This window comes from Xyrauchen texanus, chromosome 48, assembly GCF_025860055.1.
Source record: "Xyrauchen texanus isolate HMW12.3.18 chromosome 48, RBS_HiC_50CHRs, whole genome shotgun sequence".
Taxonomy (NCBI): Eukaryota; Metazoa; Chordata; class Actinopteri; order Cypriniformes; family Catostomidae; genus Xyrauchen; species Xyrauchen texanus.
This window is the reverse complement of record NC_068323.1, coordinates 22,531,123-22,557,466: the sequence shown is the minus strand read 5'-3', so window position 1 is coordinate 22,557,466 and position 26,344 is coordinate 22,531,123. Positions and strand designations below refer to the sequence as shown.

General features: G+C 36.4%; 1 protein-coding gene across 1 annotated transcript in view; it reads right to left on the bottom strand.

The window, feature by feature from the left end:
• Positions 1 to 26,344, bottom strand: part of LOC127639620 (slit homolog 1 protein-like) — an 82,568-nt gene that overhangs the window by 19,599 nt on the left and 36,625 nt on the right. Inside the window, exons 9-32 of the mRNA XM_052121737.1 lie at positions 24,062 to 24,206; positions 21,701 to 21,772; positions 21,446 to 21,517; positions 18,096 to 18,167; positions 17,719 to 17,862; positions 16,247 to 16,410; positions 15,931 to 15,954; positions 15,624 to 15,768; positions 14,518 to 14,592; positions 14,259 to 14,402; positions 12,802 to 12,945; positions 11,169 to 11,335; positions 10,435 to 10,573; positions 10,252 to 10,320; positions 8,782 to 8,853; positions 8,204 to 8,275; positions 7,883 to 7,954; positions 7,566 to 7,729; positions 7,340 to 7,464; positions 2,256 to 2,350; positions 2,014 to 2,153; positions 1,832 to 1,928; positions 412 to 549; positions 102 to 327 (exon numbers count right to left, since the gene is read on the bottom strand). Of these exons, the coding sequence (XP_051977697.1) occupies positions 102 to 327; positions 412 to 549; positions 1,832 to 1,928; positions 2,014 to 2,153; positions 2,256 to 2,350; positions 7,340 to 7,464; positions 7,566 to 7,729; positions 7,883 to 7,954; positions 8,204 to 8,275; positions 8,782 to 8,853; positions 10,252 to 10,320; positions 10,435 to 10,573; positions 11,169 to 11,335; positions 12,802 to 12,945; positions 14,259 to 14,402; positions 14,518 to 14,592; positions 15,624 to 15,768; positions 15,931 to 15,954; positions 16,247 to 16,410; positions 17,719 to 17,862; positions 18,096 to 18,167; positions 21,446 to 21,517; positions 21,701 to 21,772; positions 24,062 to 24,206 (2,777 nt within the window). The remainder of the gene's footprint in view (positions 1 to 101; positions 328 to 411; positions 550 to 1,831; positions 1,929 to 2,013; positions 2,154 to 2,255; positions 2,351 to 7,339; positions 7,465 to 7,565; positions 7,730 to 7,882; positions 7,955 to 8,203; positions 8,276 to 8,781; positions 8,854 to 10,251; positions 10,321 to 10,434; positions 10,574 to 11,168; positions 11,336 to 12,801; positions 12,946 to 14,258; positions 14,403 to 14,517; positions 14,593 to 15,623; positions 15,769 to 15,930; positions 15,955 to 16,246; positions 16,411 to 17,718; positions 17,863 to 18,095; positions 18,168 to 21,445; positions 21,518 to 21,700; positions 21,773 to 24,061; positions 24,207 to 26,344) is intronic.

Here is a 26,344-nt window from a genome sequence, read left to right as displayed (position 1 = left end):
AACTAATGCATGTTTTTTAGTGCCAAAACTTTGTACATGGTTTGAATAGGATTCTATAAATCTGAAAAATGTCATTTGAGGATGTCTGGTTTCAAACGTACCTGTAGAGTAATGTTGGTCTGGGGCCAGTTTTTAACATCACTGAGCAGCAGGTACGAATCTCTATCAATGAATTTGACACTGAGGAGCTTTTCACAGTGTGGTCCTCCAAACCCAGAGAGACACTGACAAACTGCACCAGCGTCACTCTCCACACAGGGGGCGCCATTCTCACAGTGCACCATCTCACAGCCAGATGGAGAAAGAGACACCTCACATAATCGACCACTGCAACACAACAGGACGATATGAAATGCAAATAGCATTTTATAATATAGATTCAGATATGTTTAATGGTGTATGTTGACCCACCTGTAATCTTGTGGGCAAACGCAGGTATATCCAGCAACGTGATCAACACACTGTGCACCATTCTGGCAATAATGTCCCTCGCATTCATTATAGTCAACACTGCAGTCATCACCCACAAAACCAGGCGGACAGATACATCTAAAAACAAGCACACAATATTAGTCTTTAGGGTTGCTATTGAAATATCTATCACTTTCTATAATATTATTTATTTTTTCTTTCTCTTTTTGAATGACGTATTTAATTGACTGTGTCGTTTCTTGTACAAACAGCACTGTGATAGTACCATGGTAAATTGATGGCCTCTAAATCCAAAGCAGCTTTAAAGAGTTTCATGTCTTTTCTTTGCCTGTATTTTTGTATTGCATTCTTAATAACCTAACAACAGCTGAAAGAAATGGCTAGAATTAATCTGACATGTTTTTTAAAATTGCATTTACATTTAATAATTTTTAGATGGTACTCCAAGGTATCTCAAATGGTGTAATCATTGTATGTAGGGCCGTTTCTAAGCATACCTCCGGATCATTACATTTTCCCTTCCCACTCGGGCCACAAGGGGGCCCCCTATCCCTGTCTAATTGAGCCAGAATGGATGTTTGAGACTTAATCGTAGCTTGTAGTATATTTTAAAAAAAAAATAAACATTGCTTTGTGGGGTCTCCTGGTGACTTGGGGTCCTAAGCAGCTGCTAATACCTCTTAAAGCTAGAAACGACCCTGATTGTCTGTCCAAAAGCAAATATGGTGTTCCTATGGTAGCATGTCCAAAAAATTATGGAAAAACCATTGTTTGTTTTTAGTACTGTTAAATGACCTTAACCTGTCTACATTAAACAACATTTTTCAACCCATTACAAATGAGACTATTCAATGATAAAATATTTGAAGGGCGGGATTCTGATACTGAGGTTGAGGTACATGTAGGTTAAGCAGTATGGGTTATTGTTAGAGTCCTATCCTTACTTGCACGTAATACATTATTTAAGGACCCGAAAGCAGTTGCAGAACACAGATGATCGCTTCACGCTCATTTCACGCCAACACCCCCCTCCCCCCACGTCCACTTGGAACTCTGCGTAGGGCATCAATTTGGCCAGCGCCGGCCCTGCTATTTACTTTACTGTTTAGTTACCTTTTAAAACAATTTTCAAATAAAGGTTTTTGTTTTTACTCTCAACAATTTCAAAATAATGTATAGATTTTCTGTTAATATGAGAATATGTGTAACTCAAGTAATGTACTTAAAAGTAATTAGCTTCATTGAAAGTCAGTAACTAATCTGATTACAAGTATGTACATTGTAATGAATTACACTACTTTTTGATTTAAAGGCTTGAGTAATTAGATTACAGTGACTAATTTCTTTGTAATCAGATTACATCCAACACTATCCAAGAGTATTGCATCGCTACACTTACTTAGGTCCTGTGACAGTTGGTATACAAGTGGAGCCGTGATAACAGGGATTTTGACCAGGATAACACAGATCTTCCTCATATTCTTCACACCTCTTGCCTGTAACATTCATTTACACTTAATTTATCAATCATATCACTCTTGATAAGTTAGTGTACCTTGAGTGATTAATTGTACTATTTACCTGAGAAGTGGTGAGGACAGACACATGTGTAGTTTCCCACTCCATCCACACAGATGGTGCCATTTTCACACTTGTTATCCACACAGTCATCAACATCCATCTCGCAGAACTGACCGTCATATCCCAGTGGACACATACAGCTGTGCAGGGTTCAAGCAATTTGCAAAGTTCAGTTCTTCATATCGCCTCTTCTCTGTTCTTTCTGTATATTATTAGCAGAATAACAAGCCATGTGTTCTCACCTGAAGCCTTTTCTAGCCTCTTTGCTGTAACAAGTTCCTCCATTTACACATGGATTTCCCTCACAGGCGTTAACAAGTACCTCACAGTTTTTCCCCTACAAAAACACCAGCGTATAGTGGAAAGATTAGAGATGATACATAGCTCTATATTTAAATATAATTAGAGAGTAAAACTACAAAATTGGACAGTGAATAATTTTTTATGTTTTAAAATAATGTAACACGTTCAAGACAAGTCAAAGTCTACCGACAACAGATGAGAATTTTTACCGTAGACGAGAGTTTTGACCAGTCCTCAGTTTTAAAATGTGTGCAGTAATGCATTTACAATGGTCAGTGGGGCAAGGCATTCTGGAGGGATTCAACCGAAATGTTAGTGTTGGGTTCGAGTCCACCTTAGTCAAACCCGAGTCTTTAAACATTCGAGTACGAGTTGAGTCCAAAAGTGGCCGAGTCAGACTCAAGACCGAGTCCATAATAGACCGAGTCGAGTCTGAATGAATCTGTTCATGAATCTGAATTAAAATAGTAACAGTAAACACAACATCAATATTTTAAGCTTATTTTAAACTTCACCATTTGACAATATAAATGTAATAAAAACACCTCTGTTGCTTTTCATATCAACATTTTATGATTAGTATTCTGCTGAACAGACTTCAAAGTGGTTTCAGAATGAAAGCATATGCTTTAGGTGTATGAAGACAAAACTGTCCTTCAACACAATTCTTCTGTTGACATTTCAATTATATGTTGCTTTCCCCTCCACTCAAACATAGACTAAAGTAAGTGAAAGCTGCATTAGTCATTACAACCAAGTTGACTGCAAATGCTACATCCAAAAACACTGGAAAAGCCCACTGATAATACTAGGGCTGTCGTCACGGACATGATTTTCTAGTTAATTTGCAGGAAACCGCACAGTGCAGGGAAGTTCTGTGTGCTGCTCGTGTACCTAAATCAGGATGTGTCCATGTGCGTCTCGCAAAAGCTGCTGCAGAAGATAAAAATAATATATAATCATTTATATTTGCTTGAGCAGCAGCCATGTTGGTCTGCAATCAGTTTTTGTTAAAACCCATAAATTAATTAATTAAATTAATTAGGGGTGGGAATCTTTAGGTACCTCGCGATTTGATTGGTTTCGATTCCACCATAATCATGTAATTCTGTCGCACATTGCCAAATTCTGTATAAAGATTCTGCATAAAAGTAATACTAAAATATAATAAAACAAAGCATGTATAAAAACCTAGTATCAGAGGTGGCTCTGAGGCTTTTTAAGAAGAAGAAGAAGAAGAAGAAGAATTTATTCACATACACATACATATATTCATATGCACTTGAGATAAAACTTTCTTTCTGTGTAAATAGCCTTGGCAATGTTTCAGTACACGAATACAAGACGTTTGAGAAATTTACCACTTCAGTGCGGTCGATAAGTTGGGGAGGACCTCTTGGACGTTTCCCCAGCCGATCGCAACCCCTTTAAGCGTTTTGCCACTTAAATACATCTTCATTTGGGCCTTTTTACTGCTTCAATTCGGAATGATAAGGGTGATAACCAGAGGTGTAGTGGTAAAAAAAGAGGTGGGTAAATTATAAATTCTGGTGGACCATGACGTGGTCACCCGGTAAGGTGGGCCACTGCCTACCGGTGTATGTGTATCCTGATGACATCGCTATAGGCTATCATTTGATGGTACTACCAAGGGTATCACTGGTTGTTCCCTCATCATAGGTCACACAATCACTATTCAATTCATACATTAATCTAAGTTCTTGTTAAAGAGACCCAAGAAGGAATAATATGGTTGAAATCTATAAAGTTTACTAAATGACAAAACAGAGAGAACAAAAATATTTAAGAGAGATAGAGAGGAGGCTTATATCCAGGGCTTCCAATGCAATGCACTTGTACATAATGATTAGGGATTTGGGATTATTTTCATAGTTGATTAATCTGTTGAATATTTTCTCGATTAATCAATTAGTTGTTTGGTCTATAATATGTCAGAACAATGTGGATCAGTGTTTCCCAAAAGCCCAGGAGGATGACGTCCTCAAATGTCTCGTTTTGTCCACAACTCAAAGATATTCAGTTTACTGTCACAGAGGAGAGAAGACACTAGAACATATTCACATTTAACAAGCTGGAATCAAAGAATTTTTTACTTTTGTCTTAAAAAATGACTCAACCCGACTAATTGATTATCAAAATAGATTAGATAGTAAAATAGTGCAGATTAACGACAGAAGAATGAATCTGGTGCCACATATTTTAATTTTAAGAAAACTTCGTTTCTGTAATTAACAGAAGAAAGACAATAGAAGTTCCATTTTGAACACAAAATAATATACAGTGTGACATGAATCTAATTATCTATTAATCTAACCAAATTAACCTCAAAAACATGAAGTTTAGTACTGTTTTCCAAGCTCACTCACTTTGGGATTGTAGCCGAGGCCGTTTGCTGGCCTCAGGAGGTGGAGGACTGCTGTTTTGACGGCGCTTAAAAAATTGCCGGATATCCATTTTTACATGAGACGTTTGGGCTAGTGAGTGACGGATGAATCTTGATGCAGTCTGCTGCTTCCTGCTGATTGGTCAACACTGACAGTAATGCAGCCAGGGTTTCCCATACGTTCATTTATTTGTGGCGGCCCGCCACAATATCAACGCTGACCACCACACATTGATTTTCGATTTATTTTTTATTTTTTACTAAGCCTATTTAAAATCGTATTTGATTGCAGAGAGCCGTAGTGCATTCGCGCAGCACTAGGCTACCTCTCGCTCGTCCCTCTCTCTCTCTCTCTCTCTCTCTCTCTCTCACCCATACCTCTCGCGCTCTCTCTCCGTCATGGAACACCGCTGCATAAATCTGTCCAACACAGCACTGTCAGTTATTACTTATTAGCCAGCATGCAAGGAGCCTAGCTAATAAGGAGAGCTATGTTATTGTTAGAATACAGCTGGATTTTTGAGGTCAGCACGCTGTATATAGCTGGTAGTAGTCAATATCGATGCACGCGCATGGGAAACACTGGCAGCAGCGCATTATGAAAGACTTCGTCTTAGGTTTAACAACCTATGAAACTAATAATGAACAATATGAAACTAAAACGACATAAGCTTAATTTAAAATGGCTTAGGAACTATCTATTTAGAGGTGGATAAACGCAATTTAGAGGTGGATAAACCCACTTTGGAGGTGGGTAAACGCTATTTCCGAATTTTGGGAGGTGCGTTTAGCCTCCACTACATCCCTGGTGATAACCCTGGTATGATTACCCCTCGAGTGTTTCGCCACCTAACCGCATTCTTCCTAGAGCATTTCGCCGCTTGAATACACAACAAGGCATTTTCATTTTGGATTACAATATGGGATGCTTCAGCATTCTTCTGCTTCAATAAAGGATGATACGGGGATGGTGAAGACCCCTCAAGTGCTTCACTGTCTGGCCACCACCCTTTCGAGTTTGTAGTCACTTAAATATGTCACAATAGGCATCTTCATATCAGGCAAAGTTTAGAATGCGAATATAGGAAGCTTGAGCATTTTGCTGCTTCAGTGTGGTCGATAAGTTGGGGAGGACCTCTCGAGTGTTTTGCCGGCCGATTACTACCCCTTTAAGCATGCTGCCGCTTAAATACTCAAAAATATGCGTCTTTGTTTAGGCCAAAATACGGGACGAGAATACGACACTTCAGCATTTTGCTGCTTCAATATGAAATGATAAGTGGGTGGGACCCCTTGAGTGTTTCACTACACAACCACCTTCTTCCTTGAGCATTTTGCTGCATAAATACACAACAAGGCATCTTCATTTTGGCCAAAATGCAGAATGAGAATATGGGACGCTTTAGCATTATGCAGCTTCAATACAGGATGATACTGGGATGGGTGGGACGCCTCGAGCATTTCACCATCCAATCACCTCCCCCTTCGATTGTTTTGTCGCATAAATATGCAACAACAGGCATCTTCATTTTGGCCAAATTATGGGATGAATATATTGGACACTTCAGCATTTTGCTGCTTCAATAAATAATGATACGGATGGGTGGGGACCCCTCGAGGGTTTCACCATCCGACCACCACCCCCTTTGAGCATTTTTTTAATCATTTGCTTAAATATGTGACAATAGGCGTCTTTTTTCAGGAAAAGTTTAAATTGCGAATACTGGCAACAATACGGCATAATCCAGGGTTGGGGGTTGAACTTGAGCGTTTTTACCATCCGACTGCTTCCCCCTTCAGCGTTTCACTGTGTAAATTCAATAGGTGTGTTAATTTCAGCCAAAATAGGGAATGCAAATACAGGACATGTGAGTGTTTTGCTGCTTCAATATGTGAAATAAAGGGTGTGAGGAGACTTGGAGTGATTTGCAGTCCAACTGGGGTTGGGAAGAGAGGGGATGGCTATAACCCCCTTGAGCATTGCGTTGCTTAAAAACGAGTCAACAGGCATCTTCATTTCAGCCAAAATAAGAAATGTCCTAGCTGGAACCTGGGTATCTCAGTGAGTATTGATGCTGACTACCACCTGGAGTTCGCTAGTTCAAATCCCAGGATGTGCTGAGTGACTCCAGCCAGTTCTCCTAAGCAAACAAAATTGGCCGGGTTGCTAGGGATGGTAGAGTGACATGGGGTCACCTCCTCGTGGTCGCTATAATGTGGTTCGTTCTTGGTGGGGAGTGTGGTGAGTTGAGCGTGGATACCGCGGTGGATGGTGTGAAGTCACCACACGCACTAGGTCTCCGTGGCAATGCGCTCAACATGCCACTTGTTAAGATGCGCAGGTTGACGGACTCAGATGCGGAGGCAGCTCTTATTCGTCCTACGCCACCCGGATTGAAGTGTCACTACGCCACCACAAGGACTTAGAGCACATTGGGCATTCCAAATTAGGTACCTTCAGTATCCCTTCAGTATCCTTGACCGATACTATTCCATTGTGAGTGCATTACTGTAAACACGATTTTTGTAATTTTTTTACAAACTGAGGATTTACCATTTCAATGAATAGAACCCAGAAAATTGCTTTTGTAAAAAGTATCATAAGTGTTTAATTAGGACCTTGTAACCCTGTAGACAGATGCACTTGTACAGATGTATGGGGTCATTGTTGCATCTGCCCTCATTCTGACAGGGGTTTGAAGAACATGGGCTGCACTTCCCAGATACAGAGGGATCCACTGGACCTGAAGGAGATCATACATGGCAAGTACATAACCTCCATTTAATAACAATTTGCACACAGGAAATGCCCTATATTTCTTCTTTATTCTGCTTTTTCACCTACCTGCACATTGAAAGTTGTTGCCAGGTGTTGTGAGCAGTAGTTTGCCCTCCATGCCCTGTGGCCCTGCACAACGGGCGATACCGGGTTCCTTATAACCAGTTTTTACCCAGTCAGAGAGCCAACGCAGGCGACAGTCACAGTACAGTGGGTTTGCACCAATGGCCCTTGATAATACAAAAACATTGTGGAAAAATATATAGGCTACTACAGCTATGGTGTACATGTTCATGTATGTAGTTAGAGAGAGAGTACCGTGACCAGTGTAAGATTGTGTTTTTATACATGTGGGAATGTATCTGTGTACAGGTGTGACTCACAGGTGTGATAAAGATACAGCATCTCTGAAGGCTTCTTGGTGTAATTCAGAAATATTGTTGCCATGGAGAGATCTGCGTAAATTGACAACAGTGAGGTGAAAAGATGTGGGTTGAGTTGAGGTTAAAAGATGAACTTTTATATGTTTGTTAAATACAGCACTTTACTTTTTTAATCATAAAACACAGACTTGTGTAATAAATGTTCAAGTAGAAGTGTTTAAAGATATGTACGATAAACTATTTTTAATAATGTTAAAATTAGATGGTGGAGATACGGTTTAAACAAAACAGAAATGGAGAAATGAAGTATGATTAACTCACAGCAGTCGAAGAGAAGACAGTCCTCCAAACACACGAGGAGGGATACAGCGCAGAGCGTTATAACTGAGGATGCTGTAATGAAACAGACAGACACCTCAGACACTGACATCATCAATAGAAAACAGTAGTTATTGATGTGTGTGTGCATGCGTGCATGTGTGTGTGTGTGTGTGTGTGTGTGTGTGTGTGTATGTGTGAGCGTGTATTTATCACTTTGTGGGGACCAAATGTCCCCATAAGGATAGTAAAACCCGAAATTTTTGACCTTGTGGGGACATTTTGTCAGTCCCCATGAGGAAAACAGCTTATAAATCATACTAAATTATGTTTTCTGAAAATCTAAAAATGCAGAAAGTTTTCTGTAAGGTTTAGGTTTAGGGATAGGGTTAGGGTCATGGGATAGAATATATAGTTTGTACAGTATAAAAACAATTATGTCTATGGAAAGTCCCCATAAAACATGGAAACACAACATGTGTGTGTGTGTGTGTGTGTGTGTGTGTGTGTGTGTGTGTGTGTGTGTGTGTGTGTGTGTGTGTGTGTGTGTGTGTGTGTGTGTGTGTGTGTGTGTGACTTACAGTGTTGTGAGTTGACTCATGTTGGCAAAAGACGAGTTGGACAAGGAGCTGATTTTGTTGTTGCTCAAGTCCCTGAAATGTTTAAAATGCATGAAAATATTTTAACTTACGCATGTAACAGATTCAAGCTAAATTTAGAATTGGCAATGCCCTACAGGAAAGTAAACTTGAATTTCAATTGGAATGATAGGAAGCTGAATTCCCTGATTTGCAGTTCAAAGAATTTTATTTATATAGCTGTTTTTTTCCTTGATTGGTAGTTATTTATTTTTTATTCATTTTTACTTATTAGGCATCATTTCTCTAATATTAATGTTATTTTATGTAATATTTCTGTAATATCTGACCAATTAATATTAACACAGAAGTCCAAATATGTCTCATAATTGTCAATTGTCTATATAGATTATGTTTAAGAAGATTTTTAAATTCTGTCAATTTATAAGAGTCCTATGACAGTTTCATCTTTTCAAAATCAAATCAAACTGCATCAAACCAAATGTATTATTAAAGGGACAGTTCACCCAAAAATGAAACTTCTCTCATCATTACTCACTCTCATGCCATCCCAGATGTGTATGACTTTCTTTCTTCTGCAGAACACAAATTAAGGTTTTTAAGAAGAATATTTCAATTGTAGGTCCATACAATGCAAGTGAATGGTGATCAGACCTTTGTAGCTCCAAAAATCGCATAAAGGAAACATTGCAGTAATCCATAAGACACCAGGGTTTAAATCCATATATTCAGAAGTGATATGATAAGTGTGATTGAGAAAGAGATCAATATTTATGTCCTTTTTAAAACTAAATCTCCACTTTAACTTTTACATCTGAAAGTGAAAGTGGAGATTTAGAGTAAGAAAAGGACGTAAATATTGATCTTTTTTCTCACCTAGTATATTGCTTCTGAATATACAGATTTAAATACAGGAGACATATGGATAAACTTTGATGTTTCCTTTATGTGATTTTAGAGCTTTAAAGGTCTGATCACCATTCACTTGCATTGTATGGACCTAAAGAGGTAAGATACTTTTCTATTTTTCTTCAGATGTGTTCTGGTGAAGAAAGAAAGTCATACACATCTGGGATGGCATGAGTGTGAGTAAATAATGAGAGAATTTTCATTTTGGGTTGAACTATCCATTTAAAAAATAAACTTAACAAAAGTAAAAAGTAAAGTTAGTTCAGAGAAAATCTCTAGCATAATTTGTTCGCAAATATCACTTGCTTTAATATTTTGCTATCTAATGCAATGTAATACATATATTTTGAAATGTGTCCTAAGAGTCCCCATACTTTTTGGGGCCACTGTATGTGATAGGACACCTTTGCATTGTGTTGAATATAGAGGCTCTTGAATGTACATATTGTACATTAGACAGCCTGTCTCCAATGGCTAAATATGGAACTGCAGGAGGATGGCTGAAGTGATTAGAGTTCAAGATTTTAATCATAATACACTCACACAAGCTGCAGGTGTTTAAAAGTCGAGAGCTCTTTGGGCAAGGCAACAAACTGATTCCCATCCAGGTATCTAAGGAGACAGGAAGAGCGTTGAGTTCATGAGACACTGAAATACAGCCAGACGGGAATCCCGAAGCATTTACATAAACACCAGCCTACCGCCCACCCTCTGAATATGACTCACAGTTCAGTGACATTGTGTGGGATGCCTTGGGGTAGGCCAAACAAGTGTTTGTTGCTGCAACGCACCACGGTATCCAGACAAGTGCACTCCTCCGGACACTCTGGCTTGGGCGCACAGCTAGTGTCATCTTCCAAGATAACTGAAAGTAAAGCGAAAGACTCAAATAAAAGTCGACACTGCTGCTACTGAATCTATAGTGCTACACCAAACATATATAAAAAAGGCTACATACTGCAATATAATGCAAAGAAAACTCTGTTACCCTTTTTCTCAACAATGGTAAATGGTCTGCACTTATATAGTGCTTTTTTAACCTTAGCGGTTCCAAAACACTTTACACTGCCTCTCCTTCACCCATTCATACACCAATGACGGCAGAGCTGCCATGCAAGGCGCTAGCCTGCCATTGGGAGCAACTTGGGGTTCAGTGTCTTGCCCAAGGACACTTCGGCATGTGGAGTCATGTGGGCCAGGAATTGAACCACCAACCCTGCGATTAGAGGCTGACCCACTCTACCAACTGAGCCACAGCCGACTTGTTCCATTACTACACTCAAAAATAAACATGCAACCAGTGTTGTCCATTTCTGGCCTAACTTTTATGTTTTGTTACTTTGATGCCTTACTCAATTTTTTATTTTAATAATAAAAAAAAAACATTAAACTATTAATTTACTATGAATTTTAAAAAAGCATGCAGGTTCCAGTAATGTTTGCATTGGCACGTTTTTTACCCTTGTCACAGAGGAAGTCTGGCTTTGCCACATCCTGCAGTGGGATCTCTCTAAGGAAGGCAGGATTCTGACAGCGTGGATTTCCTGTTACAATCTGCCGAGAACGAAGCCATTCTCCCAACCAAGACAGACGACAATCGCAATTAAAGGGGTTTGCCAGCAAGTTTCTGAAAAAGATTAAATTGATGAAAAGAGGGAGCATAAAGAGAAAAACCTAACAGCTCAAATCAGTCTTCTGAACTATAACTAAAACTGAAAAAATAAGCATTTTAATTAACTGAAATAAAAACTAAATTAGAAAAACTGAAACTAAACAAAAATCCATTGCTACAAAACTAGCTAAAATGAAATAAACATGACCATAAATACATGGGTAGCTCCAGCGAGTATTGACACTGACTATCACCTCTGGAGTCGCAAGTTTGAATCCAGGGTGTGCTGAGTGACTCCAGCCAGGTCTCCTAAGCAACCAAATCGGCCCGGTTGCTAGGGAGAGTAGAGTCACATGGGGTAACCTCCTCGTGGTCGTGATTAGTGGTTCTTGCTCTCAGTGGGAGGTGTGGTAAGTTGTTTTACTTAGGTAAAATATGGGATTGACAACCGCATTCTACAACCGAGGCTCATGCTACTCTCCACGATCCACGCACAACTTACCACACGCCCCACTGAGAGCAAGAACCACTAATCACGACCACGAGGAGGTTACCCCATGTGACTTTACCCTCCCTAGCAACCGGGCCAATTTTGTTGCTTAGGTGACCTGGCTGGAGTCACTCAGCACACCCTGGATTCAAACTTGCGACTCCAGAGGTGATAGTCAGTGTCAATACTCGCTGAGCTACCCAGGCCCTTCGCTGTAAGTGATTTTAGCATTCTGAAGCTTGCACATGACTGAGCCGTTGAATTAGCCACACCCTCTCAGTCCAAAACCCCACTCTCCAAAGACAATCTTGAGACCAAAACCGAGCAAAAGAGCAGCATTGTTTGTTTCTGTGGCTATCAATAGCAGCCTCAACTGCCAAACATTATGAATCATAGCCTCAATGATCCGCTTCAAATGCAACACGATTAACACGATAACACGAGCAAAATGATTAAAAGGTGAAAAGCGTCAGTGTCCGCAATCCGCTGACACTTTTTTGTTTGCTGTTTACAAAGTCTACAGTTGTCACTGAGATCAGTGAGATATCTCAGGACATTTATTTCATTAATATCTTTAAGGACAATTTTTTGCGTACTCTTCTATGAAACAAATTGCTTACAGCACCTTTAATTCGGTTGTAGAATGCGGTTGTCACTCCCATATTTTACCTAACTGTGTGTGTACAGAACAGCAGTAAGCACTAAAAGGTGAACTAAAAACCGAATTTAGCTGCACTGAGTTCATAGCAAAAGACACTTCATTTGAAGTTTTAGTTTGTGATTCACGATAGATTCTAAAATGCTAAACGTAAAATTAAACTAGACAACACCATGAAAAGAAAACAAAAAACTAAATGTCAAGTGAAAACCAATGGGGAAAAAAGTTATTAAATTGAAAAGACAAATAATAAGAAAAACTATATTAAAAATCTTTTACCATGTCTCAAATGCATTCACAAATTTCAATTATTAAAGATCAAGATGCTTTTACAGTGTGGAGAGGTTTGGCAGCGTGTCAAATGCTCCAGGCATGAACGTGGTGAGCTGATTGTCATAGAGCGAGAGCAGACGCACGTTCTGAAGGCCAGAGAAGCTGCTGTTATGGATGCAGCGGATGCGATTATTCCTGAGCATCCTAACAAAGACACAAATAAAGAGATTCAGAGTACAGCTTCAGGGTGGTTGTATGACACAATGAAAAGACATCCAGAACGGCTTAGCGACATTGAATGCTGTTATAGTTCTTGAGTAATGAGACATTTGCACAGTCCTTTAGTGATTTCTGGAGAGATGATACATAATTATAAATATGTTAACATCATGGACTACTGTGAGAATTTTAAAACACAAATTAGTTCAATTTAATTGGGGGGACAATCAATCAATCAATATATTTTTTTATTATTATTTTTAATCTTTATAAAATAGTAATTACATGTAATAATGACAAACAATAAAATAATTTGTTAATAAAAATATTTCAATACATAAATATTATTTAATTAATTATTTTATTATAAATATATAATTATTAATATAAATAAATTAATATTTTAATAATACAAAATAATGGCATAAGTACTAATACTAATAATAATAACTAACGTTATTATTATTAATATATTTAATAATAAATTGTGTTATAAATAGTTTATGATTTAATAATAAATTATTTTTATTTTTTATTTATTAATTTATGATAGACTATTTGATTTATTAAATAGTTTAATAACATAAACAATTCATTTAATTTAAAATAATATATAATAATATTAATAACAACAATCATCTAAAAATAATTCATAATTAAAAATATTCATTTATATTAAATAAAAAATCAAATTCATGCCACTGGTAAGCAGGACTTGAAACAACAACAATGAAAACATTAGCTTTCAACATTAGAAAACATACAGTATTTTTTAGCTTTAGTTATGTTAAAGGAATATTTACCCCAAAAAAAGACAAATCTGTCATAATTTACCCTCATAATTTTGCAAACTGGTCTGACTCTCTTTATTATGCAAAACACAAAAGGAGAAATGTTATTGATCATTGTGGTCTGTCTTTTCCATACAATGGCAGCAGATAGAGACCCTCTTTAAAGCTTAAAAAATGAACTGAAATTATTGAAAAAGTAGTCAACAACAGATTTTGGTGGGAAACAACCTGAAAGTCATTTTTCACTTAGAATATTGATGTCTGTTGTAAGTTCATGAGTACTAAAAGAAAAGTTTGTTCACATTGGTTTGCACCTTCATGCGATAACTCATTGGTTAACGCTAAAAACAACTCAAGTACTCGTATGCATGAATGCTCGAAGAAAGAAAGTCATACAGGGTTGGAACTCATGAGAGTAAATTATGACTGATTTTCCATTTTTGGGTGAACTACTGTATTACTATTAAACTCTGCAATTGTGATAATGATTGTGAAAATGGCACTTGCAGCATGCGTAATCCGTCCATTCCCCGGAACATTCCTCCACGCACGGACACCAGGTGGTTGGCCGTTAGGTGAAGTTCAACCACAGATGATGCGCCATCAAAAGCTCCATCCTCAATCTCAGAAATTTTATTGTTGCTAAGGTTTCTGAGGCACACATCAAGAAAACTAGTTTATAACACATTATTATTCAATACTAAGCTATATGGATTATTATAATATGGTTTCAGCATATTGTGTAGTACATATATGGGATTCTCACATCTTCTTGAGATAAGTGAGGGGCCTAAAGAGTCCTGTTGCTTCCAGAATGGACAGGTCATTGTTATTCAGACGACTGAAAGAAAATGTGAAAAGATAAATTGACTGATCAAGAACACATATCTGTTGGAGCTGCCAATAGAGCAAAACAGTCCTCTCCCACATTTCAGCCATCCTGTTCCAGAACTATTTTTACCATAGAGATATCATAAAATCCTTCATTAAGAGATCTAAGCCAAGATCCAAACTAACCATTTCCGAAGTGAATCACAACATTGCAATTTGATTTCAAGCAAAAAACAGTGCAGGTGTACTTGAATTGCAATCCCATGAAGCATTGTGAATGCATTGTGAATTAAAAATAATGCTTATATACAAAATAACTGATTAAAGTAGTATATTATAAGTATATAAACAATATATTTAAAGTTCTGATTTCAAAACATTCAGATAAGTACACATATATAAGCAGTTTGAGAGCATTAGGAGCGCTTTTAGAGCACTTTTTTTTCCACAGCTCTTTGATTTGTTGATTTTCCCCATCAGAATCATGGGTAGTAGTGTAGTTCTCCACCAAAAAGTTATATATTAAACTAAATGTAAAAAGTTGAAATATGAAGGACTGATGGCTTCAACCGAAGCATATTTCATTAATTATCAACCTCAGAGCTCACGGTAGGTCTGTCTTTAAAAATGTAAACGTTATCATGTGGGATTTTTACTTCCTTTTTAGGCCTTTAAGGCCACATCTTCACTACAATGTAACATCATTAGTGACAAATTTGCAATGTTCTAAATAGACAGCAAATTAAGTATACAAATTGCGCCGCTCATGTGAAGCATATAGAAGAATCGACTCATTTTGATTTGATTTTAGTATTCTGGTGTTAGCATGTGCTAAGCTAACTATGCTACCTAACACACTAACAAAGTGAACTTCATCAACGTTTTTTTGAATTGAATGAAGTATATTTCTAATAGACATTCTTCTCATTCCGTCCGCCATCTTGGATATATTTTTCCACTGGGATAACTATTTTTTTAAACAAAGCCGTAGTGTTGTTGTGTGGTTACTTTTTCAGTCAGAGTGTGCGTCTGTACGCTTACAGTTCAGTTGTAGAAAGTGGAAGGTGCTCTGGGAATTTGGTGAGGCGCAAATTTGAGCAGTCCACCACAGTAGCTTCACAGCGACATTTCGGTGGGCAAACAGGCTTGCTGTTACAGTCCTTGTTCAAACGCGTGTCTTCAGCGCCTGAGAAAAAAGATTTCAAAGACATTTCAGAGGACAACAAGGAATCATAGGAAAGTATAAATGGGACAAGGTTTGATTTGGCTTCACCCATACTACTTCCAGTCATCTACAAATAAAGGTTTGAGAGGGATTTATTTAAAGCACTTGACAGAAATAACTCACCTGGAATGTGGTACTGTTCCTTGGCTGCTATGACAACAGATGCAAGAAAAGAAACAAGAAAATACATCTGTTATATATATGTTTGTGAGCAAATATCAAGATCTGAGACCTCAGGCCAAATAAAGTTTGAAAATTGTGCCCTATACATGGACATCTGCTGGACAACAGCTGAAAGACTGCATATTAGCAACAAAAACGAATCTCTGAGCACCTCATCTTGAGATCTGTGTATTTGTTAGTTAATCTGAATGATCAATGTTTCTTATATACTTTAGTATACACGTTTGGATCATTATACTTAGAAGCCGTGTTGTACCTGAACAGCGGAACTTCTTGCTCTTGATTTGACCAATGCGTTTGTTGGCGAGTCGTCGTGGACTGGAGCAGCGAGCGCCACTGGTCTCAATCGGGTTAGAACGCAAAAAGTCTGCTAGCCACTTTAGACCACAGTCACAGATGAATGGGTTCTGAGCTAAATGTCTGAAAGAAAACAATGAAATCACATCTTGATTAGTAATTGGGTGTTTTTTTTTAACTACGGCCACTTTTATGTCCCAAAGGTTGATTTTTATTCAAACTGTGAGATTTTAATGCTAGGAAACTTTTTATCATGCCTTAATCATTTATCTTTTCAGCATGCTATTTTAATTTAAACTAATTTAATGTGATGAAAATACATCATAAAATAGGAATTTTAAAGGTTATACTTTACACTAATATTACCTTTATTAAGGGTTTATAAAGGGTTTTATTAATTACTAATAATGCAATTACAAATTAATTATAAACCATTGATATGCGATTATAACAACATGAATAACAATAGAGACCTTCATGCAATACCTGCCAATTAGAGAGCCATTTTACCTCACATGCTATAAATGCTTAATAATACTTATTCAACATTAATAACCTATGAAAATCATAAATTATGGTATTTCATGTTTTTGATTAATATCCAAAGTATGAATAGGTGTATTTATTAAGTATTTATAACATGCAAGTTAAAAAGCTCACTATTTAGCAAGTATTACATGAAAGTTGCCCATTTTTTTATGTTGTTGTAACTGCATATCAATGCTATTTGTAAGTGACTTATTGTGTTATAATATATTTATAAATGTCATTAATGAGTCCCTTTATAAAGCCTTAACAAAGGGAACATTCATTTGAATTACTACCATTTTGAATATGTACAAAAAATATACAATTTAAATATTAGCTTTTTAAATATATTAATTTTAGCAACTATAGTTTAAAAACTATGCTAATCACTAAAGAGTGAAATAAATATTATTATTATTGTGGGGAAATTATTTATATCAATTTTGACAGAAATTACGATTGTCCCTCAGACATTATGGCATCATTTCAACCATTTTTGCCCAAAATACAGGAGAAAACTGTGTTAGTGAAAAGCATGCTTGAAAAGTACATTTGATGTATGAATAAAACAGAAAACTCAAGGTAAATACTGTTTACTTGCAAAAAAATATTGGCTTGGGCATCATTTCCAATGAATTTCCAATTCTGAAAAATTATGCAAAAGGTGTGAAAATAGTTGCCCTGATGTGCCTTGGCAAAACAAATCAGTTGGCCATTCAATTGATGTCATCTACATCCCCAAATGAATCATGATTTGAACATTTGGAAATGGTAAAGATTATTTGTCCATGACAGTTTGGGGGAGGGAGGGATAGGGGTTAGTGGAAAGAAGACAAATGAACTAATAAACTAGTGTGAAATGTGTGTTTAAAGGCAGTACATTTTATATGAAAAGTGTCTTACAGAGTCTGGATAGATTTCAGTGGTGTAAAGGTGCCTTTGGCTAAAGTCTGGATCTTATTGTCATAGAGGGACAATAGAGACAAGTTCTCAAGGTCCTGGAAGACGTTAACGCGAACACAGTGGATTTTATTGGCATTTAATAATCTGAGAGAGAGAGAGAGAGAGAGAGAGAGAAAGAGAGGTCAATAAAAAGACATACAGTAGACAACCCAAACAATACAATGACTGTCTGGATGGCGATTTTTAAATGTGCTGTCTTATTCAACCACCATTAAGCGGTACAGTTTTGACATTTATCATTAAGCATGTGGGTGGAAATTGTGCAATGACAAAAGCATTAGAGGTGAGAGATCTACATCAAGCACTGTGGTACTTACAGTAACTCTAATGCGCTCAATCCGTCAAAAACACCTCGAGGCAAATCTGTGATCTTGTTTCCATAAAGAACCCTGTGGGGGAAAAGAAACATCCTAACTTGAGATATCATAATGCTGATAAACTGCTTCATTTTTTCAAGTCTGTAGGGCTTGGTATACATGAGGATTTTATAAAAAAAAATTACCATAAACAGACATGAGGTTGATTAATAAATTACATAGAAATGCCACAAACATAGAGCGCACAAAGCCCCAGTAAGTATAAATTATTTTATCTACATCCATGAAACTCTTCATAGCGCAAGTACAAGGGTCCGTTGACATGCAATGTGTTAGCCCCACTTTGTCTAACATTTAAATCGCCTCAGATGTTTGCAGGTAAGCCAGTTTCACTGCAGTGCGCTACGAGAGTTTTATCTTTGAAACCCTCCTCCTCATCAGAATCACCTGTCTAGATCTGTTTCAAAGGGATTGTATGTATGTGTAATTGTGCATTTCTGTGTATGTTTTAGCTTTAGCAAGTCTTCATGTTTGCTCTGCAGGATCTGCATAAGACCAGACCAGACCTATCAACTTATCATATAACACCTTAAATTGATTCAGAAAGCTGACATGACTGAACTCGATTTTTACTGTTGCTTGCCCATGCAAAACTCACTGCCACATTGCCAGACTGTTGCTAGGCAGTTTCTAAGGTGTTCTGAGTGGTTTTTAGCATGTTGCTATGTGGTTTGGTAGGGCATTGCTAGGTGGTTACTAGGGTGATCAGGACGGTTCCTAGGTGGTTGTTTACTGGCAAAAGAACCCAGACTGCAAAAAATTAAATAAATAAAAAAATCTTAATCATATTTTTGACTTGTTTTCAAGTACAAAATATATAAACATGCAGAAGTTAAAGTGGTTTTTGAAGATATCGAGATTTTCTACAGTTATTTATATTAACCCAGTAACAAATACACTCTTGTTTTAAGCATGAGTCTAACAAAAACCTTAAACAAGGTTTATGTCTAAAACAAGAAAAAAAACATTTTGCCAATGGGGCAAGTCTTAATTCAAGATTATTCTCTGAAACAAGTATTTATAAAATGTGCTTAGGTCACAAAACTTAGGTTAAAATCCTTAAGTCTTATTATATACAGTACATTGGTCTACAGATATGGTTTGGGTCCTCCCTTAAATGTAAATATACATGATTGATATATACTTGCATTTTTCCATTTTATCATCAAGTCAAAAATTGTATGTCTAGACATTAGAAAATAATTAATTATAATATGTTTAATAGGTTTTGAGGTTTTAAGTGTGACCAATAGTACGATTTTAAAGCAAGCACCACTACAAAGTATTTACAAAACATGGCACACGTGTACATAAAGTCCCTATACTTAGCAAGAATACAAACATGTCTCCATTGGCTCTGCTCGGGTCCCGCTGAGCTACTGTAAATCAAATGCATCCTTGCCAAGCCAAATCATTTAAGACATATCTGCAGGAGATGACTTCCCCCCTGAGGCAAGACAGACATTCATGCATTTACACAAATCACGTACTTTTTATATCAGACCCCTGGTGAGATGTTCTCATAACAGATGCTTACAAAGAGCTCTTCTAGCACTGCTGGAGAACATGTGCATAATTCAACAGAACTAATAACAAGCTCACACTAAAGAATATGTTTGATATAAACAGCAATCGCATGGACATAATCTGAATACACATCTTAAGTGCTGTAAAAATGTATGTACTTCATATGACGGTGTCTGTTTAGTACATATTTACATAAATGGTTATTTAACCCTCTACTTATATTTTTGGCTGTTTCTCACCTAAATATACATTGCATGTCTTCAGATGACTTGGAATTGCACAAGCCATGTGGACTACTCTAATAATACTTTTGGGTCATTTTTTAAAGGAATGCTCTGGTTTCAATACAATACCCATATTGAACCCACAACATTTTAAGCAGCCTCCTATAGATCATTGCTTCCTTATATCTCAGACAATCAAATCATAAAGAATTCTCAGCCAATAAAAATACAGTTATTGCAGTGGAAAAATAAATACAGCTACTTTCTCATAAAGCCGTTGGCACCATTGTTGGAAACCACTTCTTGAAGACATTACTTGTAATGTTCCTTGGTACACTATTGATCTACAGTACATCAACATTTTTGTGCACACTCCATTGCCTTTGATGGCGTGTTGTTTTTTCCCCATTTGAAGAGCGTCTCTTGCCATGGCAAGCCACTCTGCAATATTTTTTATGGGCTCTAAACTTTGACTTGGCCATTTCTTAAAAACACTCCATTTGAGCTGTTCTATTGAAGATTGGTGCATAGATTGGCTTGAATGTTAAGGTTATTATTTTGTTGTAAGGTTCAATTACAGTTCAGCTTTCTGACATTCATCCTCCCATTCTCAAGTGCTCTCTGGTACAGTGCAGAATTCACAGTTTACTCTATAATGAAAGATGTTGTCAGGTACCATTCAGTACATCTACTATTCTTTCACGAAAGCAAAGACTTCTGCCTTCTTGACCTCACATAGGGTAATGTTGTACAGTCTGGTTAGGATGGTTGGTTCATACATTGACCTGGGCAAGATTTGTCTTCTAAGGCCCTTGATGTTGTCCTGGGGTTCTTGGATTAATCCTGCTGCATCTTTGGGCATTTTTATTGAAGTTTGGTGGGAGATCCAGACCTGAATTGACTGCCGGTGGTTTAACATTTTCTACATTTGTGTGTGATCATTTAAACAGCAGTGTGTTTGAAAGCAAATTGCTTGAAAATGCCTTTAAAACACTTCAGACTCAAAGGTATTAGAAACCTTTTGAAGGATTGATAGAGATTTTTTGATCTCATAATTCTATAATTTCTGATGATTATATAAGACAATGCAGTGCATGTTACTAACATTGCTCTGAACATCTAAACCTGATAATAATTGCAGGTATTTAACCACAAAGGAAATTATGTTTCTATGTATATATTATTTGTGATTAATTATTATAAATGTAATAATAGTATAGAAAGTATAGACATTTATATAAAATATATATAGAAAATGTATATTATTTTTTATAATATAACAAATGTAAAATATTTGTATCATATAAAATTCAATAAATATAAAAATTATATATATATATATATATATATATATATATATATATATATATATATATATATATATATATATATATATACATATATATATGTGATATCATATATAAGATATACTGTATATGAAAAATACAAAAAAAAATATACACACACACACACAGAGAGAGGGAGACACACACACACACAATAAAAAGCACACATACAGTAAGCAAAATGTACACTTACAGTGAGCTGAGTGAGCGCAGGCCTTGAAATGCATCAGGAGCAATTTCAGATATTTGGTTATTACTCAAATCTCTATGGAATGGAAGACAGATTTATGAAATGTATTACATTCCATATTATGGCACCTAATGTCACCTCTGCCATATCCAAAACGGTATACATAAAATAAAAATGCAGCACGTGTAATGATTCTTGTAACTGTATGTGAACTCTGTTGAAGCTTGTAAATGTTACTGATATCTCATAATCACTCACATTCTGCGCAGTCTTTTATAGGAGGCGAATGCCCCTGGAGGGACAGACTTTATACCGTTCTGCTCTAATCGTCTAAAAGAGAGAACAAAAAGACATGGTTGTTAGGATACAATCTTTGGCTAAGAAGACAAAAAACAAGTTTGACTTTTCTGTGTGATATACGTACTTAATATTACGTACTTAATACATGATACGTAACATGATAGCATAAATCTAGAGGTGGGTATTAACGTGCTACATTTACTTTTATAGTAGGTTTAAAAGTGGGCATGTTTTAATCTCACTGAAGTCAATTTCTAGTAATGTTTTTTTCTTTTAAATGTTTATAATGTTTTGTTAATTCTTTACAATGGGTGGCATTCCTGTCATTACATTACTGGGTTTAATTTTAATTAATGTGTAATTTATCGAGAGATTATTGAATGGGACTTTTTTCGAGAGTGGAAGTTCACACAGCTGCACGTGCTGTCACAGATTGTCACTCAAGTCATCAGTTCAGCATAAAACTCTTCAAAGTGAAACACTTTCTTCGCTCCACACAGTGAAAAAAATAAAAGCATTGTCATGCAATGCCTTCATTTAACACCAGGACAAGTTGATATTTCAAATCACAGCTCCAACTTAAGGCAGCACGCTGAGGTAAGTTTTGGCTGTAATCCTAACGTGGGCTTTTCTGTGTAATGAGTTCTGGGGCTGTTGCAAAAACAATTTCACGTATGGAATTTAAAAATACTTGGGCCATATTTGTTATTCTTTTAAATAATATATTAATACAATAAATCTTCATTCTGTTTGTCATTTTTAATATATGTTAATATAAAGAGTAAACACATTTTATCAAATAAAGAGTATATTTTAAAATGTATCTGTAAGTTTTATCTCTCTATATGCTATTGTTATTTTAAAAGTAATTTACTACATTTAGAATTAAATAAAACATTGCAGGAGTGAAGGAAGCAGTAAACTTCCTGCTCATACGTCTTCCCCATGGTGGATTGTGGAAAATTAACCATTGTTGACATCAAATTTACACTTTAAATTAGAGTGCATTGTGGGTAATAATGAGTGAACAAAAGACACCCGAAATAGTGCAATATATAATGGACAGGGGGTGGTTTCAGACAAAGCGAGTGTTCCATGATCAGGGTTGGTGCCCTACTCACTAGGCTGCATATATGCATTTAGAGAGCGGCAGTACTGCTGTACAGAACTACTGATCTAAGTACTTATGACACTGAAAACTGTAACTACACTGAAATAAGAATCCACACATGATGAAAGCTATGAAATACTGAAAGAAGACATTAATAAAGCATGATCTTGCTTTGGTTTACATTTCAGCATTATATATACTGTAATGTCCTTGTGGGAAGGGTTGGGAGGGTTATTTTTTAAATGTATTCCACTAAAGATTACAGAATACACACTGTAAAATGTCATTTGAAATGTATTTTGTTAGATTACTCAAGGTCAGTAATTTATTCTAAATACTTTGGATTACTTCTTCAGCATTGGTAGATTTCACTAGATTCACTAGTTTTGACTATAAAAACTCTGCCAGTACAATAAGACAAAATACACATGTTAAAAATACATTCTCTGAAACACCCAAATATCTTATGCAGTGTTGTTTCTAAAACAAGATCAATCAAACTGATTTTGATCATGATTTTTTGATATTTTTTACAGGAAAACAATACAAAAATTATTATCAAGAATAACATTTTTGCCACAATATCAAAGGTCTTACTAGAAAAAATAAATGATGATCCAACGTGAATTTTCTTGATAAAACATATGATCGTGTCTGGTAACGTGCATGTAAGATGGTTAGAAATGTAATTTTAGCTTAGCGTATAGCTGACAATTTAGACAAGGTTTATTTATATTTCTTCTACTATTTCTCACCCACACCTATCGTATCACTTCTGAAGACATGGATTTAACCAGTGGAGTCTTATGGATTACATTTATGCTGCCTTTATGTGCTTTAAGGAGGATCAAAATGTTGGCCTACAGAGCTAAAAAATTCTTTTAAAAATCTTAATTTGTGTTCTACAGAAGAAAGGACGTCATACACATCTGGGATGGCATGAGGGTGGAAACTATGGTACTTGTACCACAAAATACAAAACGTAAAACTGCATAATTCTTGGCAGAAAGATTGAGCAAATCTTATTGCGAGGGAATGCATAATTATTTCAAAGGAATGCAAAACTTATTATGAGGAAACTATACTGCATGAAACACTTTCGAAATTGTGTGAAGTAGTGATCTGTAATGTAGCCAAACATTTAGACTAATTATCTTTATTACTTGTATAGAAACATATGAAATATTCTTAGTTACCAAAACACTCACATCTCAGTCATACTCTCAGGCATGTTTGCTGGTATGGCCGTGAGACCTTTTCCTCTACAATCTACTATATTGTTACTGCAGGTGCACATCGGTGGACAGGAACCAGATGCCAGACCACATGGCTGAGGACTTGAATCAAAAATACCTGAGAAAACAAATGTTAAATAGATTAGTTAACATATTTCAATTGGTTTATTGTTTGCTTGATATCAGTTTATTATATATTGCATATCTACAATGCTGAGAGTAAAGCCCAGATGGCTAATTCACCATGCATTTTTACAATAGATGTTTTATATGAGTTAAAGGTGCACTTTGTGACTTTTTTGCTAGTTGCTAAACTTTTAAAATAAAGAAATGAATAGTGCTTTTGAAATATATTGTTTAAATGACACACTCATCTAAGACTCTAGTCATATCAGTCTTTGAGAAAAGCTGCTGTACTCTACATTTGGTGCTGGATGTAGATTCAAGAACGCCATTCGAGATCACATGACTATCTGAATATTACTCGTTTTATCTCAATAATCTCCTGTAATTGGACGGCGAGGACGCTAATCAATAAGGAAAAATGTGCTCTTACATAATGCAGAATCTATAGCTCTTGGTGTCAGAGCAACATAAACAAGAAATTAGTGCACCTTTAAATAAAGTCTGTAGCATAACTTTTATGTGTTGTTGTACAACATACACTGTATTACACACAGTCATACCTCAAATGGGAATTTTGAATTATTCACATAGTATTCTAAGCTAACAACAAATCAAGTGCAATTTACTTTACATATTAGTATAAAAACGTAGAATTTCTTGCTACATGGTAAAACTGATATTATAACTTCTTATCTATCCAATAGAAAGTTACAACTTATTCAATGCAATATCCAAACAAACTATATGAAATATATCCTAACCCTAACCCTTTATAAAGGGTTTATAAAAGGTGGTCAATAACTTAATAACAAGTTTATAATTAATAATTTATTTGCAGGTATAACAACATGAATAAATAGGGTGACTTTCATGCAATACCTACACAATTGTGAACCCTTTTACAAAGTTCAAAGTTCAAAGTACCTTTATTGTCCCACAAGGGGAAATTGAATTTGCAGCAAAGCTCAACATAAAACACATAACATACAACAACACTCACCAACAAAACCAACCAGCAAAGAAGGAATTCACATTAGCGCCCAATATACATAATGTATAATAAATAAATAAGTAAAATACAGGACACCGTCAAGTGCAAAAATGCAACTTGTGCAAGTTAATATGAAGTGCTAATTGCCATTAAGGTGCCTCACAGCTGCCGAAATGAAAGATATGTGCATCCTCTTTGTTCTGCATCTAGGAACTCGATAACGCCGCTCAGAGGGCAAAAGCTCAAACTCTGTTCTAAGGGGATGATCCTGTGAATGAGCTATAGCTCTAACTTTCCTCTGTACCTGTTTTATGTATAACTCCCCTGGTTGAGCCTGACTTCCCCTGGAAATCTTGCTCGCCACTTTGACCAGACTACCAAGTCTGTTTTTATTTGTCAGGGAGAGGCTTCCAAACCAAGCAGATATGCAGAAAGATAAAACCGATTCAATGAAAGCACGATAAAACAGAATCATCATGTCTGATCTAAACATTAAAAGTATTCAGTTTCCTAAGAAAGTACATTCTTTGTTGGAATTTCTTTGAGACAGCATCAACCAACGGTTCAAAACACAGTTTGTTATCTAGAATGACTCCAAGATATTTGTATGTCTCCACGGGCTCAATATCCATGCCCTTAATAACCGTGACTGTAGGGGAAGGTGGTGACCTGCGAAAGTCAATGATCATATCCTTAGTTTTAGATACATTCAGCTGTAAAGATGAACTATCACACCACTCTACAAAGTCACTAAGGACTGGCCCATGGTCCCGCTCATTCCCTGATAGCAAGCTGACAATAACAGAATCATCAGCAAACTTAAGTATGTATCTATCTTGGTACAAACTGCGACACTGGTTTGTATACAGGATGTACAGGAGAGGAGACAGACAGCATCCTTGGGGGAACCAGTAGATGTAAAAGTGACTTCAGATAGGGTGCTGTTTGCCCTCACCCGCTGAGATCTATCTGTTAAAAATCCAATAACCAGCCCACCAAATTCAAATCCAGGTTAAAATCTGCAATCAGTCTCTCAGCGAGCAAAAGGGGCTGAATAGTGTTAAAAGCAGAAGCAAAATCAACAAATAAAAGTCTGACATGAGTTTTTCTCTATCCAGATGGCTAAAAATAAAGTGCAG